The following is a 21,263-nucleotide window of genomic DNA, read 5'->3' as shown; positions in this document are numbered from 1 at the left end:
TATATATATATATATATATATATATATATATATATTATATAATATATTTAATATATTAAGCAGGGTAGATAGAGAACTTCTGTTACTGTAGTTTATAAGAATATATTCTGCTAACTTAAGCTTTTATAAAATCTACGTAAGAACTATGATATAACCTACAATATAACCTAAAAATATTTCCCGTATGTATTAGCGATCACCACGTCGACTAGTAGCGCATTTTGTTGAGTTATTGTAGTACTATATTACAATGTTTTTATATCGGCGCACGGGGTAATTTGAATACAGTTTTATGGAGCAATTTGGATAACGCATTCAGTTCCCTAATATGCATATTTTAACTGTTTTAAGACATATTTCATTATTTCAAATGGTGAGACATTATGAAAAAAGGATACTTGGAACAAAGAAAGTATGAGGCAAGCCATTACATCTGTTATTGATGGTGTGATGTCCATTTTAGGAGCTGCACAGTTATTTCACTACAAAAGTTTATACAAAAAAGTTCAATCTAATAAAGACAAATTTGTGATGAAAATGAAGTCCTTCGCACTCGCTTCTATTGGGCGCCCTGCCGTGTTTATTAGCGTTTTAGAAAAAATTTGATTGTGTATGTGTATTTTGTAAAGTCAGCTACTATTTAAATGTCTAATTTCTCATATATTGAGTAAATACTCCTTAGACATGTGAGTTTCCTGCTATATATTCAATGTAAGGATAAAATTATTATTTTTCAAGAAATTATTCAAAAAGTTTGAAATTATCCAAATTATCCCGTTTTACCCTATAAAATGCGGCTGGTTGCAGATAGCACGCAGAAGCTCGCGGAGAAACCTGAGTTGCGATCGACGAAGAACGACTTCTTTAACGAACTCTTTTAACCATTTTGATACTACGCGCCACTACAGTAGATTTTCGCTGACCAATCTTTTAAAACGAGACGCTACAGCGGTTTCCTGTTAAGTTAAGAAACATGGTAATTAAATTAATGATTTAATTGGTGAATCAATATGAACAATCTTTATTATGAATAAATATTTTAATATATTTTGCGTGCAACTTTATGGATATCCGTATCTCTTTGATATGGCAAACAAACAGAAAAATATGAAGATCCGTCAAGGAATATTACTTTTTTTTCATTCCAACTGGGTAACATAACGAATAAAATGAAGAAGCGGAAAGAACATGCGAAAAGTTTTTGATAAACATTCGAAGATAATAAATCATCGATGCGGATTGAGGAATATATCGGACTTTATTTTTAATTATTCTTGAAATAAAAATACGTTTTTTGTCCATTTTGATCGATTTTCTTGTCTCAAGCCTTAGTATTTATGACTAGAGATTATCGTCAGACAAGACAAATTTGTCTTGTTTTCATCCTTTCTCTTTCTTTTTTTGCTGACCGATCCGTTCCTGTTGGTATTTCCCAAACTAGTGCACAAAGAAACAATTGTTGAAGCAACGCATAGGAATAAATTTCGTGTTTCTATGTGCGGTCGTGTCCTCGATCTTCCGCGTCTTTTATAACCGCTCAAATTATGTATTAGCAATCGTGTGTCATGTAAAGCGGTGGGGAGACGCGCTTGTTTATTATGCCTTGCGGCAAATTCGGTACTTATGAAGTATCCGCCGGTCGAAACGATTGCAATGACAGACTATTATACGATTCTGAATAAATATATCAAAGTTGGATGAATGTGTACCGCATTTATAAAAAAAGTGACGAAGAAGTGATACTTTATACCTTACACTGATTGAAATTATACATAATGTATAATTGAATATTGTATAATTCAATATTGTATTTATAAAAACACGCACATTGTAGTCACGAGATACAGAGACTAATAGATTGATCCTTATAATTTTTAAATTGACCCTTATTATTTTTTTGCAACTTCGCACAATAAAACTTGTCTCGGTTTACTAGTGTAACTACGGATGTTATGCGTCGATGTACAAGGTGTAACGGCCTTCACGGCCTATTATTTAAACACTCCCGACCATTTAAGGAAAAGATTGCAAGCTGAATTTTTAGCTGCTTCGTGCAGATTACAATTTGCGGTAACAAGAGATAACAAAATTTTTTTTCATCTTGAAGTCCTCTATAATATTATATAAAAGAAAGTGCACATCGTAGTATTTAAAAAATTAAAGATGATTTCTTTATGAATAAAAATTGTTTACTTTTTGTAATTTCAAGTGGTAGCCTCTACGAAGCAGATGAAAATTCACTTTGCAATGTTTTCCTTAAGCCTTCGGGTGTATCTAAGAAATCGCGCGGATCACGTTACGCTGAACACTCTGTACAGCACAAAGCGATTTCTTTTTTTCGACAAAACATTTATAATGAATTCAAAGTGTAGGAACTGCTGCGCTTGGCAATTGCTTGATTGACTGTTTCAACAGATATCATTTAACGCAACGCTGCATTCATACCTCTAGCCTGATTATACGGTTGCGGAGAATCTCTGCACTGTAGTTTGTTCCATTCCGCAATTTAACAATTAAAATAAAATTTTTGCACATTTATAGAACCGTGACGCCTCAGATAATAATCGCTTTGCTTAGCACGCGTATCAAGTGACAACACATTTATTTGCATGTGTTATTCCCGCGGGGCCGCTTCTTGTCACTCGCATGATCTTGATACAGTCGGGGTCAACTTCTGGAATGGCAGATCCCCGAAAGCTGCGTCATCTCTCTTCTGCGATCTAATCAACTATTCCTTTAAGACTCAGAGAACCTGTAAACATGCAATTCTCGTCGCGCATATTGGCGCAACGCGTCGAACGCTTAAGATCACAACGCGAGTTTGCGAGTTTCACGTTCATCAACGTTCCTGTAAAATATCCAGACTAAAATGTGTGCTCAGTGAGGAAGGCTCGAATTCCAAGAAGCGCGAACGATCTGCCGACGAACGTTGACGGCCGAAAAAGCAATCTCTCCTCCGAAATTTTTCAGCAGGGGGGATGACACTGAATTTATTTTGCCTGTGTGAAAGTGAGTGCGACGAAGCGGCCGACAATGAGATGAGCGCGTCGTTTCGGCGATTTTCTCGCGAATTCTTAGAGAGCCTTTAACCTATTAGAGCTCATGACTAATTCAGCTAGGGTATCATCCAAATGACATATGGAATCTTCCAGTATGATAAAAATAACAATTTCGGCGGAAGAAAGTTGCAGAAATAATTTGTTTATGACAAAATTATTTAAACAACTTATTTAAAAAATTATGTTTTTGAAAATCTGATGCTGCCAATCGATTCCGCTTTGAAAATTAGGTCGAAAACATGTATATGTTCAAAGTTGGATCCTTATATGTTATAAAAAAGTAATAAATAATTTCAAATAATACTGTACCTCTTGCTGTACCATTAAACAATTTTGTTATAAATAAATTCTTTTTGCAACTTTTTTCCGCCGAAATTGTTATTTTGTTCATAGTAGAGGATTCCATTGTCATTTGGATGATATTCCAGCTAAGTTAGCATGAGCTCTAATGGGTTAATATTGGCCGCGTCGCGACGAAAAGATTTTTCGCATAAATGCACACATTGCATTTACGTAACGTGTGCCAATAACAAAAGTCGGCTACGTAGATTGCGCCGCGCGACCTGCCTGCTCTTCGTCGCGCATATTCAGTCGCGATTGGCCCGACTGTGAGCGGCCGGTTTCTTTTTCTTTACCCCCCTCCTTTTTCCTTTTTAATCTCGATTCGGTTTCACGTTTCAGGCAAAAGCCAAGGATGAAGGACCGGCAGCGGGACGACGAGTGAAAGTGAAGCCGGGGCAACGCGTCTTACCTGGACCAGGTGTGAAAGTGCAGTGCGTAATACGAACCCGAGGGACGTAGTCGAAACCGCGTTATCGGCATCACAACGACGACGGTGGCGGTGGCGACGGTGGTGGCGGCGACAACGAGAATGGTGATGAGGCAATGACGTGACGATAACGAGGACGATGATGACGAGCGCTCGTTATGAAGACAATGCCCAGAGCGGTGATGCCAGATGATAACAATGATCCCTTATAGACGCGCGTGTATCTTGGATCAACGCATTCTTGACCGGCAATCGGAGCGTGGAGCATTTAATTAATTAGGCTCTACCCGCCTATTATCTAATCCGCTTTTATCCAAGTGAGCTTGTTGACGCTTTCGTTGGTTAATCGTGCATCGACCATTCGAGGACTATCGACACAACCGGCCTGCCGCGTAGGATTATTATAAGAACTTCTTCGCGCGAGATACGTGCATTAGTCGTCGGCAGGAAACGCATCGAGTTTGGTTTCGTTGTAATGCAACTGAGGAAGGAGAAACAGAATCGAGAGCGCCACTAAAGTCGAGGAAAAAGGTAGCCCATTCGGAGTAAGAACAAGAAAAAAGGATCTGTCCTGATCGCGCTGTCAGTTGGGGGTGATCGTCGATCCAGCACGAGTTCGAGATAGCATCGTTCCTCTTCACCACGTCAACCGCAACCAAAATCGAAGATGAGATTCATTACGTCCTTATTAGGGTCCGGATCCCCGAAGGTGATGGGCAGGCAATACATGAAGGTCGGCAGAAACGCCCTTTTCGGCGTGAAGACTGATCCCGCCGAGGATATATGCACCGAGAAGGTGCCGAAGCCTCTTTCCCTGCTGATCTTCAAAAAAGGAAAGCTCAGACACGGTGAGTAATGACAACTGATCCAACGTTTAATAACAAGCCGTTTCGATAGCCTCGATACTGAATGAGATTTGCATAAATATGAGAAAACAGGGAGTCGCTTAGGAGAAAAAAAGAAATCTTGCATTGAATTCTTTTTTCTTCCTAGCTGGACGCGATCATGTAAATTTTAGACGTTCATTATGTCGATTAATTACGTCGATTAAACGTCAAGTATACAACTCCCTCTCGCGTAACGCTATCAGACGCCCGCGGTAATCCATTTAATCCGTTATAAACCGCGACCACTGCCGCAGTTTTCTGCCGCGACTAATGATAATTTATTGTTAAGCACTCGTACGGATTCATGCCAGGTAATCAGACCGGAACAAGTTTATAGCACGAGAATCGTTATTGTCCGCTCGACACTTTCCTTAATTGGCCGTTATCTGACGAGTCTGATTGATTTACTACCGATGATCGAGCTGGAATATCGCCAAGATATTCCGTTAACGTCCCGTGGGAGTGCGTGAAATCATCATTGATTGTCGATGGATTGCGACGAACAGTTGCGCGTCGGACGCGCGACTCCACCACGGAGAGAATCTCATTGAGACTCTCGGTCAGATCGCGCGCTCAATATATCCGGAATCGTTCGAATGAAACCCTTGTTTGCTCATTCTCTTCGAGTGATATATGCGCAACCATTTATCGACCGTTCAGAATGCATTTTACACCGCCGGTTACATGCTGCTGACCAGTATTTGGTTTCGCCAACAACAGATGACTTATTTATGAAATGAACTTCTATCTCATATATTACGGTTGTAAAAGACGAATAATTAGTGTTATATCACTCGAGTAAGTAACTCGTTGTCGGCGAAATTGATCATACTCTCGCTGTTATTTGTCGTAGCTCGAACGCCACTAAACGCAAAATATAAACACGTGCAAGTTACGCATTTTGGAATTAAGGCAAAGGTAATATCAGTGTCTAATACCTGAGACACTAATAACATCGGGACTTAATTCTGGGTATTTCTATTGTCCCTGAGTGTTCAAATTTTAAATGAACACACACACACACACACATATATATATATATATATATATATATATATATATATATATATATATATATATATACAGGGTGTCTCACACTCTCCTCCGGGCATTTTGTGGCGACGTAGAACAAGTTGAGGTGAACATAAAAGTCCTATACCGTTTTGCGATATTCGCAATAATTATAGAGATATTAATTGTAGAAAACTTGTAAATAATCATGCAGAATATGGTAAATAAGTTATAATAGTGACGACTGCTGTCATGTACTTATATTTTAGGTCAAATTGAATCAAAAAGTCCTCTACCATTTTGCAAATAATCACATAGATTTTTAATTATTAATTAAAGAAGATTATTGCACGATTTTACGTGATAATGCACTCATCTTCTTTAAATTTTGATTAATAATTAAAAATTTATGTGATTATTTGCAAAATGATAGAGGAGTTTTTTGTTTAATTTGACCTAAAGTTTAAGTACACAATGGCAGTCGTCGCTATTATAACTCATTTACCATATCCTGCATGATCATTCACAAATTTTCTACAATTAATATCTCGATAATTATTGCGAATATCGCAAAACGGTATAGGACTTTTATGTTTACCTCAACCTCTGTTCTACGTCGCCACAAAATGCCCGGAGGAGAGTGTGAGACCCTGTATATATATATTTACATATATATATATATATATTGTGTATCCATGCAGAACCTACATTAAAAATTTAAATATTCATATTTCAAGGCTAAAACAATAAAAATGTCCAGGGTTAGATATCAATATTAATGTCCAAGTATTTTTGCTTTAACACACTTTTTCTGCCCGCGGATTTTTTTGAGGTCAAACAAGGATTATTTTTTGCGACCTTCTATTCTTTCATGTTGCGTATCAAAGACACGACGATAAAAGCGTCAAATTGATTCTTGCTCGAAATTCAGTCAAGCGAAATAATTGTCTTGACACGATTCGCGCCGACGCGCGAAATCTTATCTAGTCGTTCATTCTTTTAAGGGATTTCTTTTCTTCTGAGGTTTCTTTTCATTCCTTTGTCGTGTGTGAAGTCGCTCGAAATTCCTAACTCAAAACACCTTGGTGACAGTTGTGCACCGTGACAGTCGCTTACGATTAAATATATCAAAGTGATTGCTAATACGTTGAATATATATAATTCTCGCCACGTTCAAAGAGCGTGCATAAATAGCGCAGCGTGCAAGGTCGACTAGTCGATTCTTAGCGCTAGTCGAAATATCCTTGTTATCTCGACAAACAACATAAGTAACTCGATCTCCGTGGCTCTCGTCACTAATCGTTCAGCAGTTATCTCGTGTCAATTCGTATTATATTATACACTTTATACCAGATAATCTTTTTTTTTTTTGCATTCGGACGATTATGACGTTATTTTACATATGTTAATTAATTTGTTGATGAGGTTTGAAATTGCCGTGAATCATAACGACTTCTGTAACGAGGAATATATTCAATATTAATGCTTTTTTTTAATAAAACTTTGAATTTATCACAGAGAGAGAAAGAGAGAGAGAATCCTGCTCGCACGAACGACATTAGAGAACGATTGGTTCGCCGATCGTAAAATCGCGGAGACTCGCTTCGAGAACAGTGGTATCTTTTCGAGATAAAGCCTCTCGGATTTTCGCTGAGCAAATATCTTCAAATTTGCGCTAAAAGGTTTCTAGTTAAGAGAAAACGCGCGAAGTACGAGGCACCCCGTGTATGGCCACTTAGACCCACTTCAACTCCGCGACCAGATTGCAAGCTGAATATAGTCGCTGGGCATTTCGAAACGATACGGCGAACGTACACGATATCTCAGATTATTTTGTTATTTTTCCCAGATATTTTATTTATAAAAAGTAAAATATTACATAGTTTTAGTCACGCTTTCAATTTTTATTTATTTTTAATTTCATTTATTATCGTTTATTTCATTTATTTATTTCTAATCGTTTCTTTTTTCCTGAACATTTAATTAGCCTATTTAATTAACTATTTTCATAATTTTCTAACTTTCAATTTGATCTAAAAAATATTTAGTTAAATAATTAATGTAAGGTAGAATTATACATATGACGTTTCCGTTATCAGCGTTTCTGTTCTGCTTATTACTACTTGCACTATTCACATGGCAAAGAAGATGAAAGAGAGATAATTAGTCTCTATAGTGAAAATACTTTCCATATTTTCACAGGAAATTCTCACGGCGTAAGAAAGATTGAAGTAGTCATTACGCAGACCTAAAAGCGTAATAACATAGGAAGATCGCTCTATTAGAAGTATGATTTGATGCAATTACTGTTCGAAGCGATGCCTATGCTGTTGCCGATTGAATGCCCGTGTTCCAGCGAGTACAATGATTGCAATAGTTGCAAATTAACAAATTGCCGCAATTAGACCAGCCGGCTACTGGACATTATAATTGGCGAAGTTCATTGCTCCGAATCTTTTTTACGCTCACATTTCTCGCCTAGGAAGTGTACAGCTTTTAGACTTTAAGGCACGCTGCTATATATGTCGGAATAACGTTAGCGTGTCTATTCTAAGGCGAAAAATCAACATCGACATTTGACGCGTTAACCGACATCGCGTAACGGTAATCGCATCGTATGTCTTATATAGTAACATCAGCGCAGAATTGTTTCAAGAGACAGCCGAGATAATTGGCGACTGTATTCGCGTTTAATTGCGCATCAGGTGCAATTTGTGGCGATCGAGATGCGCTAATGATGAAACGTCTCGCCAATAAAATCGCGAGATGGATTTCTGTGCGTATCAAATCCACGCGCTTTCACCGTTGCTAAAATTCGCCGAAGCAGTAATCGATGATTAATGACTCGGTTGTGATAAATGTCTTCTCGAATTTGTCGGTAGTCAGACATCACAATAGCCGTCGACGGGAAAGCCGATGGTCGATGCACCCTGTATACATTTGCACAATGCTAAACACCGCATATACGACATGTAACGGAGGCCGGAGTGCAGTAGGTCAGTGGAACGTGAATGATAGAGAACGGGTTGCCTGCGACACGGGGGCTATGCGTTACGCATTGCATCAATTCATGGTTTCTCATTGTCGCTAGCTCTATCGCGGATCAGGCTGATATCAAAATCTTTCCGGGCGATCGCGGAAGCCGAATTTTCCAGATTAGTTTTCGCGATCCTCGCGGGAATCCCTTTGTGCGAGCCAACGGTAGGATCCGACGGCGGAGAAAGAATAATCGAGCGCATTGAAAGAAAGAAATGCTTGATTCAACTAAAATTATAATTGTTTTAGACCTTGATCATATTTTTCGATTATTCTAATGCGAAAATGCGATTTTCTTTTTTACGCCGTGAGGATTTCCTGTGAAAATATGGAAAGTATTTTTACTATAGAGACTGATTATCTCTCTTCCTTTCTCTCTCTTTCATCTTCTTTGCCACGTGAGTAGTGCAAGTGGTAATAAGAAGAATAGAAACGCTGATAACAGAAACGTCATATGTACAATTCTATCTTACATTTATTTATTACTAATTCTACCTTACATTTAATTATTTAACCAAACATTTTTTACGCATGCGAACATGCGATTACTAACATTTTAATAAAATTTAATAAAAAAGAAATGATTCTCTCTCTCTCTCTTGACCATAATTTATAGTAGTTACTTCTCTATGTGATTACAAATACCAAGCATTTTTTTTTTCAATACGGCGAATTGCTAGGAGCGGAGACCAAAGACCGATTATGGACGTCTATTTGAATGCTAAGTACAGTCTTTTTATTCCAAGTTCCGTCTTTTTTTACACGAACATCCGGTTCAGGTTGAGAATGGGAAAGGCGTACTTAACGCTCGAATATGCGTCAGAAAAGTACGGTCCCGTGTCCGGCATCAGACCGCGCGTTTATAGCGCTGGGCACACGTTATTATCCGGCGTTGAAGTCTCCAGTCGTTCTTTGCCGGGCGTTGAAGTCTCCGACGCGCGGATATGCAAAGAAGATCCTTTTGTTATTAAAGGTCTCACGTAATTTCCCACAATTGCCTTTCGTAACCGCACTTCTGTTTTTTTTTTGCTCCTGAGAAATCGTCCGAGCATCCTTTCCTAGCAAATACTCTCGTCAAAGGCAAGGTAACGAGACTCGTGCACACGCCTTTTTTGCGTCGGTCTACCTTCCGCCTGACGTCCTCATCCTTAACCCGGCGTATCCTTCGTCTCCCGCGATACCGTTATGTTCCGCGATAAAATAGGAGTTTCTGCTAGTCTTGTTTTCGCGGCGCGCGCGTGCGTTAACGGCAAACGCGCGGCACGATTTTCACTCATGCTGTGCATCACGCGAGATAGACATCGCTCTTACGTAACTCGAAACTCGTAGTTCTCAAAATCTTTCTTTTAACTTTTCCCGGCACTTTTCATGCCAGCTTTTACTTGCAGATATATCCTGAAGAAAAAGTGGTTGATACTTAACTATAATCACATAGAAAAATAATCATTATAAAAATTATGATCAAGGAAATCATCGTTTTTTATTAAATTCTATTATAAGGTTAGTGATAATAATACATATCACTACTATTACTTTCGTGTTATAACAATAAAAAATATGATTGTGGTAAAAAATATCTGTAATTTTAATTAGATTAATAATTTCTTTTTCTATCAACGTACATGTTCCTTTTTGTTCTGAAAAAAAGGATTTTGTGAATATTATTTAATGCTACAATGTGTCGCTCATATCCTACTACGATTTCTAAACAACGCGATAATGGAGCACGACTCGAGTCATTGCAAACTACATATTCATTCTACGCGCAAGTGCAAGGCACCTCAAGAAAGTGGCTCAATCAAGAAAGTGAATTTCAACAAACAAAGAAGTAAATAAAAAATAGAAAATGACAGACTTCCAGTATTTAATATCGATTAGACCGACTGTAGCTCTTGTGAAACCTTCGTACACGTCGTTTTGCACCATTGCATATTATATTATATTGCATAAAGTGACTCGCGAAATACGCTCGCGCGCTCGACACTCGTGCAAACAACAACAAATATAATAATAGAGTCGCAGCATATCTCAAGCACCCGGTAGAGATCGAGGACGGGAGGTGAATAAGTTCTTGGGATGGAAAAAGCATGATAAATCGTGCAATACGCCGCCAGGAGCGCCGCGCAAATCATTTATCTATTATTGTTTAGTGCGCCGTAGCAGTTGGGGCACACATTGACATTACTATGCCACATTCACAGATTCGCGCGGCGCGACTCGGCGCGAGACGGCTCAGCGGCTATCGACTTTCTAATACACTCGTCCTGCAATGCGGCGGGGCCATGTCCTGTCATTATCTAGCGTTATGATATACGGGTTGGCGAATGCAGTCAAGAATCAGCATTATCGCGTCACGTGAACGCAAGCCCGAGGTGGTCGCGTCGCGTCGCGTCATCTGAAGATGCGTGGTGTCATCGTTTTCCATTTCTTTTTCTTTTATGGGTCATACTCACGTACGCACGCACGCACGCGTGCATCACCTACATCGTCGCTCTTCTCCGTCCGTTTCATTTCGTTGGCATCTTTCACTCTAACACCCGTGTGTCGAGAACTGGAATAACCAGTACCATTTCGTACTTTCCAAATAAAAAGGATCCCGCTCACTAGATACATTGTAAGTCGCTGTATTCTTTTTGAGTCAGGCGCGTTGGATCTAAAGCAGAACAAACAAAAGCGCCGCCACGTGCCGTTAAACTTCGTTGCTTTTTGCATTACGAGTCACGAAAATTGAAAGCAAGACGGATGTTAAACGAGGAAACGGATGATGGGCGATGCGTAACAGCCACTAATTAAAAGATATCACGGTGAGATAATAGTCCAGATAACATGCGATAAGAAACCATCGATGATAAGTCTGCTTGTCTCAGGATACTAAACTGATTATTTTCGAAAGCGTAGCCACTTTAATAATATGTTAGAAGGCTCCAGCATATTATCTGACACGGGAATGAATGGCGAACGGACAACGTGAACGGCGTACCTCAAGTTCATAACGTAACTCATGATGGGTCACGGCTCAATTATCAGGGAAAATAACGCTACTTACTGATATTGTGGAAGTTATTAACACACTTACATCCTTCGAATTGCATCAATCTTGAAAGTACCAGCACGTAACTGCGAGAAGGCCACAGCTGATATTACGTCGTTGTCACACATATTTAATGTTTTAATGTTATTATTTAAAATGCAGGACTTTTTGTAAACACATTCCTCATTCCTCACGTTGACGTTTTCTTGGCGCGCGAGAAGAGGTTTGTATACGGAACGCAAATTAACATCACAGGATCTTTCAATGTCAATTATCAGTTTTCGTCACACGTGTCGTTTTATGACAGACGATTCGTTTAATGACACTGCTGGTCGGTCGCGCGAACTAAACGGACGACAAACTAAGCGAACGGAAATTAAAATTAAAAATTTTAATGATTTCGTGTATTGAACAACGTGTACAATTACAAGATTTATTTCGAACATTAACGAAAGAAAACAAACGAGTTTATTTTCTTATCACCGTTTTATATCGTTACGGTGGATGATTCTTTATGATAAATAAAAACAATTATTTTTTCTACAAATATTCCTTTTAAAAGTCCTTTCAAGAGAATTTTGACCAACTGCTTTGATTTTGATGAATCGACTGTCTTATTAATGCGATAAAGCACTGTTACTCTGACCATGACAAACGAAAGTCTTAGGCATTGTCATCTCAAAGAACCGTCAACCTCGATGAAGTCAGCATTGACAAGTTCTTCTCATCAACAAGCAGCGTTCTCTACGTGTGCGTGTGTGTGTGAGCCACTTGTAAACGAGTATCTTCTACCGGTATCTCTTCCTACACGACACGACGTGACTATTGTGACGATTCCAGCGAAATGAGGTGACTGAGTTGCTCAACACTTTAACGGCCGCACTTTTTCGAAAAAAATTCACAACGGTCACCAGTAGAGAGATACCGAGATAATGTTTAAAGCGACGAATATGTAACGACGAACTTGTAACAAAGTTTTTCTGAATATAAGTTTCTGCGCCCAGGTTTATATAATTCCTACGACTCTAATTTGTATCACGGAAACTATTTTTTGTATTGGACACTTGTGTCCGAAAAAATATTTCTTTGCAAGGCGGTAGACGATGTAATGAAGTTATGTATACGTGACAGCGGGCGTTATAGTATTAATCAACATCCAATAACTCTCGGTAGGTAGTCTCACATATCGCTATAAAACTACAATTAAGGGGTCTAATTGACTTCCGTGAATCGACGCAAAACAGTTTCCGAATATCAATAACCCTAAGATGCGAAACCTCTTTCAAGCGCGTGCCAATGTTTTGTTTGCGCGTTACTATACTTCTCAGCGAAGTGCTTACAACAATTAGGAATTCGATATGCTAATAGCAATTAGATTGCTTCGGCACCTGTATCATCTGTTTGCCTGTCATATTATCGTGCACTCACATATTGCGAGTTGACTTCCGTCTCAAGTCTTTTTCCCTTTTCTGCCGATTGCATGATCATTCAAAATCGCGTGTTTTTAGCGAGACGTTATATTAAGTTGTCAGATTCATCAGTCAGTTAGATTAGAAATCGCACGAAAGTATGAACAAGGTGGATTTTTTGTATAGGAAGATCGAAGACCGCAAAAAAAGGAAAGCTGCTCTTTTTTCGGCGCCTGCGGTTAAAGTCATACGGTTGTATCTTTATCTTCAATATGTATCTCCCCAGGTGAACCACTAGAAATCAATTCAGTTCTTAAAGATTACAGTTACCTCGCCGTAAGGTATGAAGAATTCACGTGCGAGTACATTTCGATTCGCATAGTTATAGGTTGGTCAAGTGTACGATGATGCCTTTGAATCCGACAGTGATCGATTTCGAAAGTGGGTCATTCCCAGGGGGTAAACACCTCGAGAATTTCCCGACCATCACCATACAGGAAGAACTGTATTCTCGATGTAGGTCGTCGCGAGATCGCGGTTAGTGAGTCATTGTCGTGGCTTTATAATGAATAGAGGGCAGTCATGCAACCGAGGAACAGAAACGTTGAATGGCGATTTTTCGTCGAGCTTTTGCGAAAAAAGAAAAGGTCGGATTCCACGCGGCTGACAACAAACCATCGCGAGGGAAAGGCGATTCGATGATTCGAAAGGTTCCACGTGGAGTAGCCGCGCGTGATGTGCTGAACGGCTACGATTAACCGTGACGTTGAGTGACTTGTATCATGCGAAAAACGTCGTATAGAATAAAGAAATGTGGTTACGCCGCCATGCATAAGAAATCAGCCGGAAATTATGATCCAGAATCGGACATTTTTATCGGACAATTTCGTGATCGTACGATCCGCACGGTTGTGCATAATTCGCATTAAAATCACCATCGGTGTCAATACTCCGTTTTCTCAACTAAGAGTACGGCGACGCCTTCTTCACTGAATCAGCAGGTTAAAGTTTCGCTAATGAGGAGAAATATCGTACTGGCCTATCCCCTCACTATATCACGTTCTTTAGCACCTGGTTCGTGGGTCATACCGACCTCCAACGTCAGTGCGACCTTCTACTCTCGCGGCTTCTGTCATTAGAAAGACCGCAGAGCGAGATAAGGCCGGCCAGACCTTCACACCTCGGAAGAAAGTTAAGGTGTGTGTTCTCTCAGCCTGGCGCGAAAAGATACGGGTATGAACGTCACGGGACTTTCCGTGCTTGATCAGGAGAATCCCTGTCGGAATGCAGTCAGAGTTACAAAACCGCAGCTGTTCAAATATAAATATGCCGCATCGTCCCGTCGCGGACATTGCAAAACGCCGAGATATATTACTCATAAAAGATATAACTGGCGCATACGCGTTTACCGGACATCGTGCCGTGGTTGGTCACTTCGATTTTGAGATCACTTTCACCCACGGCCAGGGCCGGTTTCAGTCGTCGATTACGTGTCGGCGATCTCTACACCATACGAGAGAAATGATCGTAAATTACATCCTGCTCCAATATTGGTAGAGGCTCGGTGAAACAACCGACAAAGCTGATCGAAGCTGTCCTTTGAAACCGTTTACCAAGCGGAGAAGAGGGTTATGGCAGAGAACCGGATATATCAAAATTTTATAAAAATCGTTAACGAAGGAGGGAAGGGTGAGAGGGTGAGGAAGGTGTGGAATAAGATAGGTTGGACATTGACCTGTGCTCGTATTTAATCGTTGCAGCTTCCCCTGGAGCGTAGTCTCCTCTCACTTCCTCGTTGCGAGGAATGTGTGCCAAGCACACCGTGTGTATTGTGTAAAAGAACAAGGTAAATCAAACGACGCTATAAACAACGTCGAGCGTTGGTGCGCGCGTGTGCAATAAACGCAAAGCTGCTTTAGGATATACAAGTATAACGAAACCCGGCTCTGTTCACGGTCCATTGCCGGCAGACGCTGAACAGCCATCACACGAATGCCGAAACATATATTTTCCGAATCGACACCATGGGCGGCCATGCGTCCTCGTGAGGTGTTACGTATCACGTAATCGTTAAGCAATCCAAGTCATGAGATAACAGGTGGAAGAACCGCCCAAAAATGAGCCGACAGTTACGTCAGAGACGCTTTATGGTGCGCGACATTATTAATGATAATACGGTAAAGGATGAGGCATCACGGAAGTCGTTTCGCACGATGCTCCTATTGCCACACGATTATGTTGCTTTTTTTTTCTTTATTCTGTTCTTTACATCGTCTCGTTTGCGGTATGTGGAATTAATCAAGAAATCGAGACCAGAGCACCTGAAAGTATCTCAAGCGTTCAAAGGTGTTCGAGATATGGCAATGAGGTTTACGAAATTGAGAGGTTTGCATATAATTGTCTTGTGTCGGAGAATTAATCATTCAAGTAGATGTGCTTCAAAGCGCTGACGTTCTTTTCTAAAAAAGAGAATTATATGTGATAAAAAGATAAATGACATTTATAAATGTCATTTATCTTTTTATTACATATAATTCTCTTTTCTAGAAAAGAACGTCAGCGCTTTGAAGCACATCTACTTGAATGATTAATTCCCCGACACTAGCACATCTATTTCAAAAAGATAAATGTTGAATTAATGTTATTTTTAAGATGCAAAATTCATGAGTTATAAAAAATTATATCGATCATTTAAGCTTCCGCGAAGGGATAAAAAAATGAAAGAGGTTAAAAGAAGTCTTAGATTATGCGTGAAGTAATTACGGATAACTAAGATTGCGAGAGGAATTATATAACAGAGATTAGCTTCTTTGCTGTGTTCAAAGCAGAAAAAATATATTATGTGACGTATCATTTAGAACTTTGTCATTCGGTCATTTCCTTATTTCTGCAAGAAAACAATTAGCATAAAACTGTTGATGAATAACAGCGAATAAAAACGAGAACAATTCTGAGAAGAGACTTAGACCGATGATAAAGTAATTAACATGTATGATCATAGTTTTATGACGTACATGAAGTTTTTTCGACGTATCGACATCAAACATATAATGAAAAGGGGAAAAAAGATCACACTGCAGTGATCTCCTTTTGATAATTCTATTGTTGATGATGTAAGCTATCGTTCAGCGAAATAAGAACATCGCGAGAATGACGTAAACACGCGAGCGCTCCTAATTTACAGGAACATTTCCATTTCGCGTCTCTTTTTGTGGCGAGATAAGCAATTCGACGATAAAGACTCAGAGTAGTCACTTTTAGTTACGCGTTTGAATTTTACTCGTTGAACACTTAAATTCGCTCAGTAAGTTGTCTATCTGATTGATATGTCCTGTATGTAGATTGTAATAAAGATTTCGCAAGCATCTTATGTCGGACTTACGAATCGCGTGACTGCGATCGATCTATGAAAGGACTGGGTGTCCCGACCCGAGTGTTGCAAGGGACCTAAGTTCGGTGCGTTAGATACTTAAACGATAAAGGGGAATTTCGCAAAAGAAGTTACACGATCGTTTCGTGGCATTCGCGCGCAAACGAAAGCGAAGGTCGGGGACTGTGATCGCTCGAGGTGTCATTAGGGAAAAATGTGAAAGGTTTTACGTGGTCGAGATTGCGTCTCTCCCGCGTGCTTGAGTTTTTGTCACCCTTTCGAGCGGAACATATTCGTCTTTCCTGTTTGACTGCCTTTATTTTTCTCCTTAGATCTCTTAGGCATGGTTGCGATGGGTATCCTTTCGTGCTAGAACAGCTCTTTTCTGGGGAAGCAGCTTATTGAGTGATTAAAATTAGTTTAAGCAACTTATTGAGCGATTAAAATCGCCACACTTATGCTCCGTTCGATCTTTTCATCATGTCCACATGTTTACTTCTCTGTTTATTCTGTCTTCATGGTAATTAATTCAAATTGTCATACATCATCTCCCTTAGGCGTAACATCTATCAGCAGGTAGGTATTAAAGTATTAAGGTAGGTATTAAAGGAATAATTTACATGCTCAGCTATTTCAGTGTCGCGTCAAGAATTAGCATTTTTGATTTATTGAACCATTGATATCTTCATTTCCAGCTTCTCCGTTGTCGACCAGACATTCGATTTTGTATGATGTCGGTGAATTTTGAATATGTATCTTCAATTATTGTTCACTCAATATTTATATTCAATATCCAACTAATATTCAGTCAATTTATAATCAAACCACATTTTTCTCACATTTGTCATAGATAATAGAGATTATAGTATAATTGTTTAGACGGTAAAGCGACCAGGTTTGGTGTTTAAATTATATATATGAATTTAGATTGAATATACAGGCTGTCTTGCAATTACCGTAAGATATTTTAATAGCGTATTTTGAAGATAAAGTAAAGTAAAAAATCTTAATACAAAAATGTCGAGGCTACAATAATTTTTGAATTATAACCGATTAAGGATTATCAGTAATATCGTGTAGAATTCGCGCGCTCAGGCCTGTAATTATACAACACGTACAATGTTTTATCATTTGTTATCGACTTCACAGTTAATATTAATTTTTACTACACAGCTGATTCCTAAAAACATTAATAATTATTATATTATTGTTAGAATTATTAAATTTAATAGTTTCTACACTTAAATAACAAGGATTTTTGCGTTTTTAATATAAAAAGTAATCATGGAAAATAATTTATTATTATTTTCGTTTTTTTTTCACGTTTTATGAAATCACGTTAAGTGAAATCATAATTTTAATAAATCAAGGAATAAGTTAATTTGTCCACATTTCTTAAACAATATAAATTTTTACTAAAATCTTGATATACTAAAATTATTGTAAGATCCAAACTAAGATCCGCTTTGACCGAATATGTTTTCTCCATTTATCAATCTTTATCAATCTTCATAATTTTTTAAAATATCTTACAATGCTTGCAAGATACCCTGTATATACATATATATAAACACACATGTGTAACATATAGGAGATTATACTTGGTAATATCATATTAAGTTCGTTTACATCTTGACCTCCATTAGCACTAGTATTTTCTATCATTTGTTGCGAGACATTAATTCTAAAATCAGTCGAATACGCCTTGAGATATGTTAATTAATATAGCTGATTAAGCATCCACACCCCACATACTAGATTATAATAAAATGCAGATCAAATTCACGAGTTATATGTCACGTTTTTCGTCTATCTTGCGTATACTGTAGGACGGGTGGCATTAATTAATGTGAATTAATTACAAGATCTGGTCACTCCTTCTCTCGAGATCGTTATCCGCCACGAGTCGAACAATAAAAATTCGATTGAAAGTAATCTTTTTACCCGATTGTGCCGTAATTAACAGCTAATTATCTTCTCGCACAGGAAAAGTCATGACACTTACTGACATATAACGCTCTTACGAGTTGATAGTTTCTAAAAATACATGGAAATTCACATAATTTATTTAGCGATTTGTACTGGCCGTGTCACGTTTATTATCTCGCGAATTACATGAAATATATCACGTTGACACAAGAAAAAACGTCGCGTTCCATTGCCTTTTATTCGTCGATAGATTGTAGATATTCGAGAAGGAAAAAAATTTTCACAGAATCTCTCATATTTAAGAATACCCGATAGAAATCCGGCTACATAAAAAACTCGTTAGCGGGAACAGAAATGACTTTTGTGTTTTTTGTGAGTTATTTATCAAGAAACTCACGACAGTGTCTTCTCGAAATCGCGCCCGTGATATTTCACAAGTTATTTCGCGGGGAGTTTGAATTTATATCCTCTTTCCACATTTCGGAATTCCCTCGAAAAATTGTCCAGTCATAAATGACATCATCTGACGATATTCAAACAAGCCAGCCTCTTGAATACTAGATGATATCTTTTTGTTGGAGCGATATTCTTAGATATCGCGGCAAACAACAGATTTACGCGGACATCCTAGTTAAAAACGAAATATCTCGAAATGTTGTTTTGCTAAGATAAACGAAAGAAACGAGACAAAGTCGCCTGCCTGCGGGCCGACCGTCATGAACTGGGTTGTAAGAAAGCGCGTCGAAGAACAATACTCGCCAGACGAGCCGTGATTCTCAGCCTGTGCTTTCCTTCGCAAAACGTCGTTGGGATGCGCGAGCGATATATGATTTTGCGCGTTACGCATGAAAGGCAAGGAAAGGAATGATTTCTAAACGCGCGCTCAAGAATTACAGGGAGAGTTCGATGTCAAGTGTGCGCACGTGAAATGCGCGCCGCACGCAACGATTCCATTTCTTTTCTCATTGCGGCATTAGCGAGGCTCGTTGCGAAAATCGGAGAAAAACCGACTCTGTCGGCCGGGAGTCTCATTGGTCTAGCGTGTGCGTTTAGATCCAGCTGCATATGCTCCGTGAACTTCAATGATAATCAACGAACGAGAGCTGCATTAACGAGCGTTGCGAAGAAGGAAAGCAGCCAGTTGCGCGAAAAGTTTTAATTTTAGGGATTATTGCCTGGGCAATAATTTGCATTCTCCTCGAGCGTATTTCTAGACATACACGCTCTGTTGTATAACGACCTTCCGTGCTGAACGCCGTATCGAAGAATAACGAAAGAATAAATTTACATAACGACATATTTCTGACTCGCCATAATTTCACAATACGCGCATCTGGATGAATAATTTGGTCTTGGGCAGAAATTTTGTTTCTCCTTTATTTTGCAATCTGCCACATGCCGATGATGTGTGCTACTATTTATATAATTTAATTTTATTTTGCGATGAGAAACTGAATGTCAACTTACCCGGTCGAGCCGGAACGTAATGCAACATAATGTTCCGTTTCGGTCTGCAACCTTGTCGCTCGTAGCATTCGGAAAGTGACGGTACACGATTGCGTTATAATGCACCTAGCAGGTTCCTCACGTGACTATGAAAGTATCTGCACTTGACTATCGGTTATTTCCCGGTATTGAAACATCTTGGTAATGCAATATGAAAATTGGAACGGGCTTTTTTGCCGAGACAATTAACTCTCATCCCATCCAAAAGAGAGAAAAAGAGAGAGAGAGAAAAGGAAGAAAAAAGATTCATGTTGCTTCTGGGGAGAGAAAATTAATTGAACACAATGTAGTAACATAAACGATAGGCCGGTATGTAGGCTACACTGTGGTTACTGGTTTGCATTTACTTGTTATGCTCTAATAGCATCAAGTGTGTGCTACCTGTCGAGATGTGAATCCTGATCCGCTATGTAATTTACTTTCTTATATTCTCGTAAATTGACTTGGAGAGATTATACAAGGTGAATCCCGATGTATTACGGCAATGGTGCCGCGCGTAATAAGTTAATCAGGTGCTCATCGTTTTACGTCGAATCGGAGGATCGACGAGCACTCGCGCGGCAATATGTCCAGGCGCATTGAGAACATAGGAAGCCTTCTCCCGTATCGGGCACGATATCGGCATTTCCCGCGCGGCAAACTTTCTATCGTCGCTCGTACGCGGTTTCTCATACGAGCGCGCGCGGCTGCATCCACGGCACGCGTGCGACGAGTGCAGCGCGAGTCGTTGCAAAATCACGATTGCACTTCGTCGGTTGGAGAATTTTCGCTCTTACGGGACGCCTCGTGCTGGAAGGCGTGCGTGGTATTGAGAGAAATTGAGCGTAAGCGCGCATACGCGCTTACACACGCACACACGCACGCAGCGCAGCTGATGCTGCGGCTCCGAAATCGCGACGATTTACCACACTCGCGACGTAACGAGGCGGCTTGTAAGCACGCAGGAACGCGGATGCGCACCTCTTGCAGGCGATATATTAAAATATACGTCGACTTTCGAGTATATCTCCCGGGCGCGTTTTGGATATAACTCGAGGCGATTCTCTTCAGTTGCACGACTTGTAACGGATCACGCGCGAGGCGATTTTATTGCTCGCCGCTAATCGTGAGGCTTATGAAGCTATCGGTAGGTATTAGTTGATCGACCGATACCGTTTTTTAATTAAAAAATTGCGATATTAGACACGACTGGCTTGTACGACTAAGGTTTAATGTAACGTTGCGCGCGTTCTCGCTTCTCGTCGCTTCTTGTCGTC

The 21,263-nt window shown here is 39.5% G+C and overlaps 1 protein-coding gene across 2 annotated transcripts in view; it reads left to right on the top strand.

Annotated features, from left to right (window-relative positions):
* Nucleotides 1-21,263, top strand: part of LOC116845787 (scavenger receptor class B member 1) — a 45,192-nt gene that overhangs the window by 10,706 nt on the left and 13,223 nt on the right. The window contains exons 1-2 of one of the 2 annotated variants that reach the window (XM_032818884.1): nucleotides 2,757-3,009; nucleotides 3,741-4,676. In XM_032818884.1, coding sequence (XP_032674775.1) covers nucleotides 4,496-4,676 — 181 coding nt within the window. In that variant the 5' untranslated portion in view covers nucleotides 2,757-3,009; nucleotides 3,741-4,495. Of the gene's footprint in view, nucleotides 1-2,756; nucleotides 3,010-3,740; nucleotides 4,677-21,263 lie in introns of those variants that run through there. The other variant, XM_032818883.1, reaches the window with a different exon arrangement.

Source organism: Odontomachus brunneus, unplaced genomic scaffold (assembly GCF_010583005.1).
Source record: "Odontomachus brunneus isolate Ranch 3 - 2012 unplaced genomic scaffold, Obru_v1 Obru_scaffold_058, whole genome shotgun sequence".
NCBI classification, from domain to species: domain Eukaryota; kingdom Metazoa; phylum Arthropoda; class Insecta; order Hymenoptera; family Formicidae; genus Odontomachus; species Odontomachus brunneus.
This window is presented reverse-complemented; position numbering and strand designations above follow the sequence as displayed.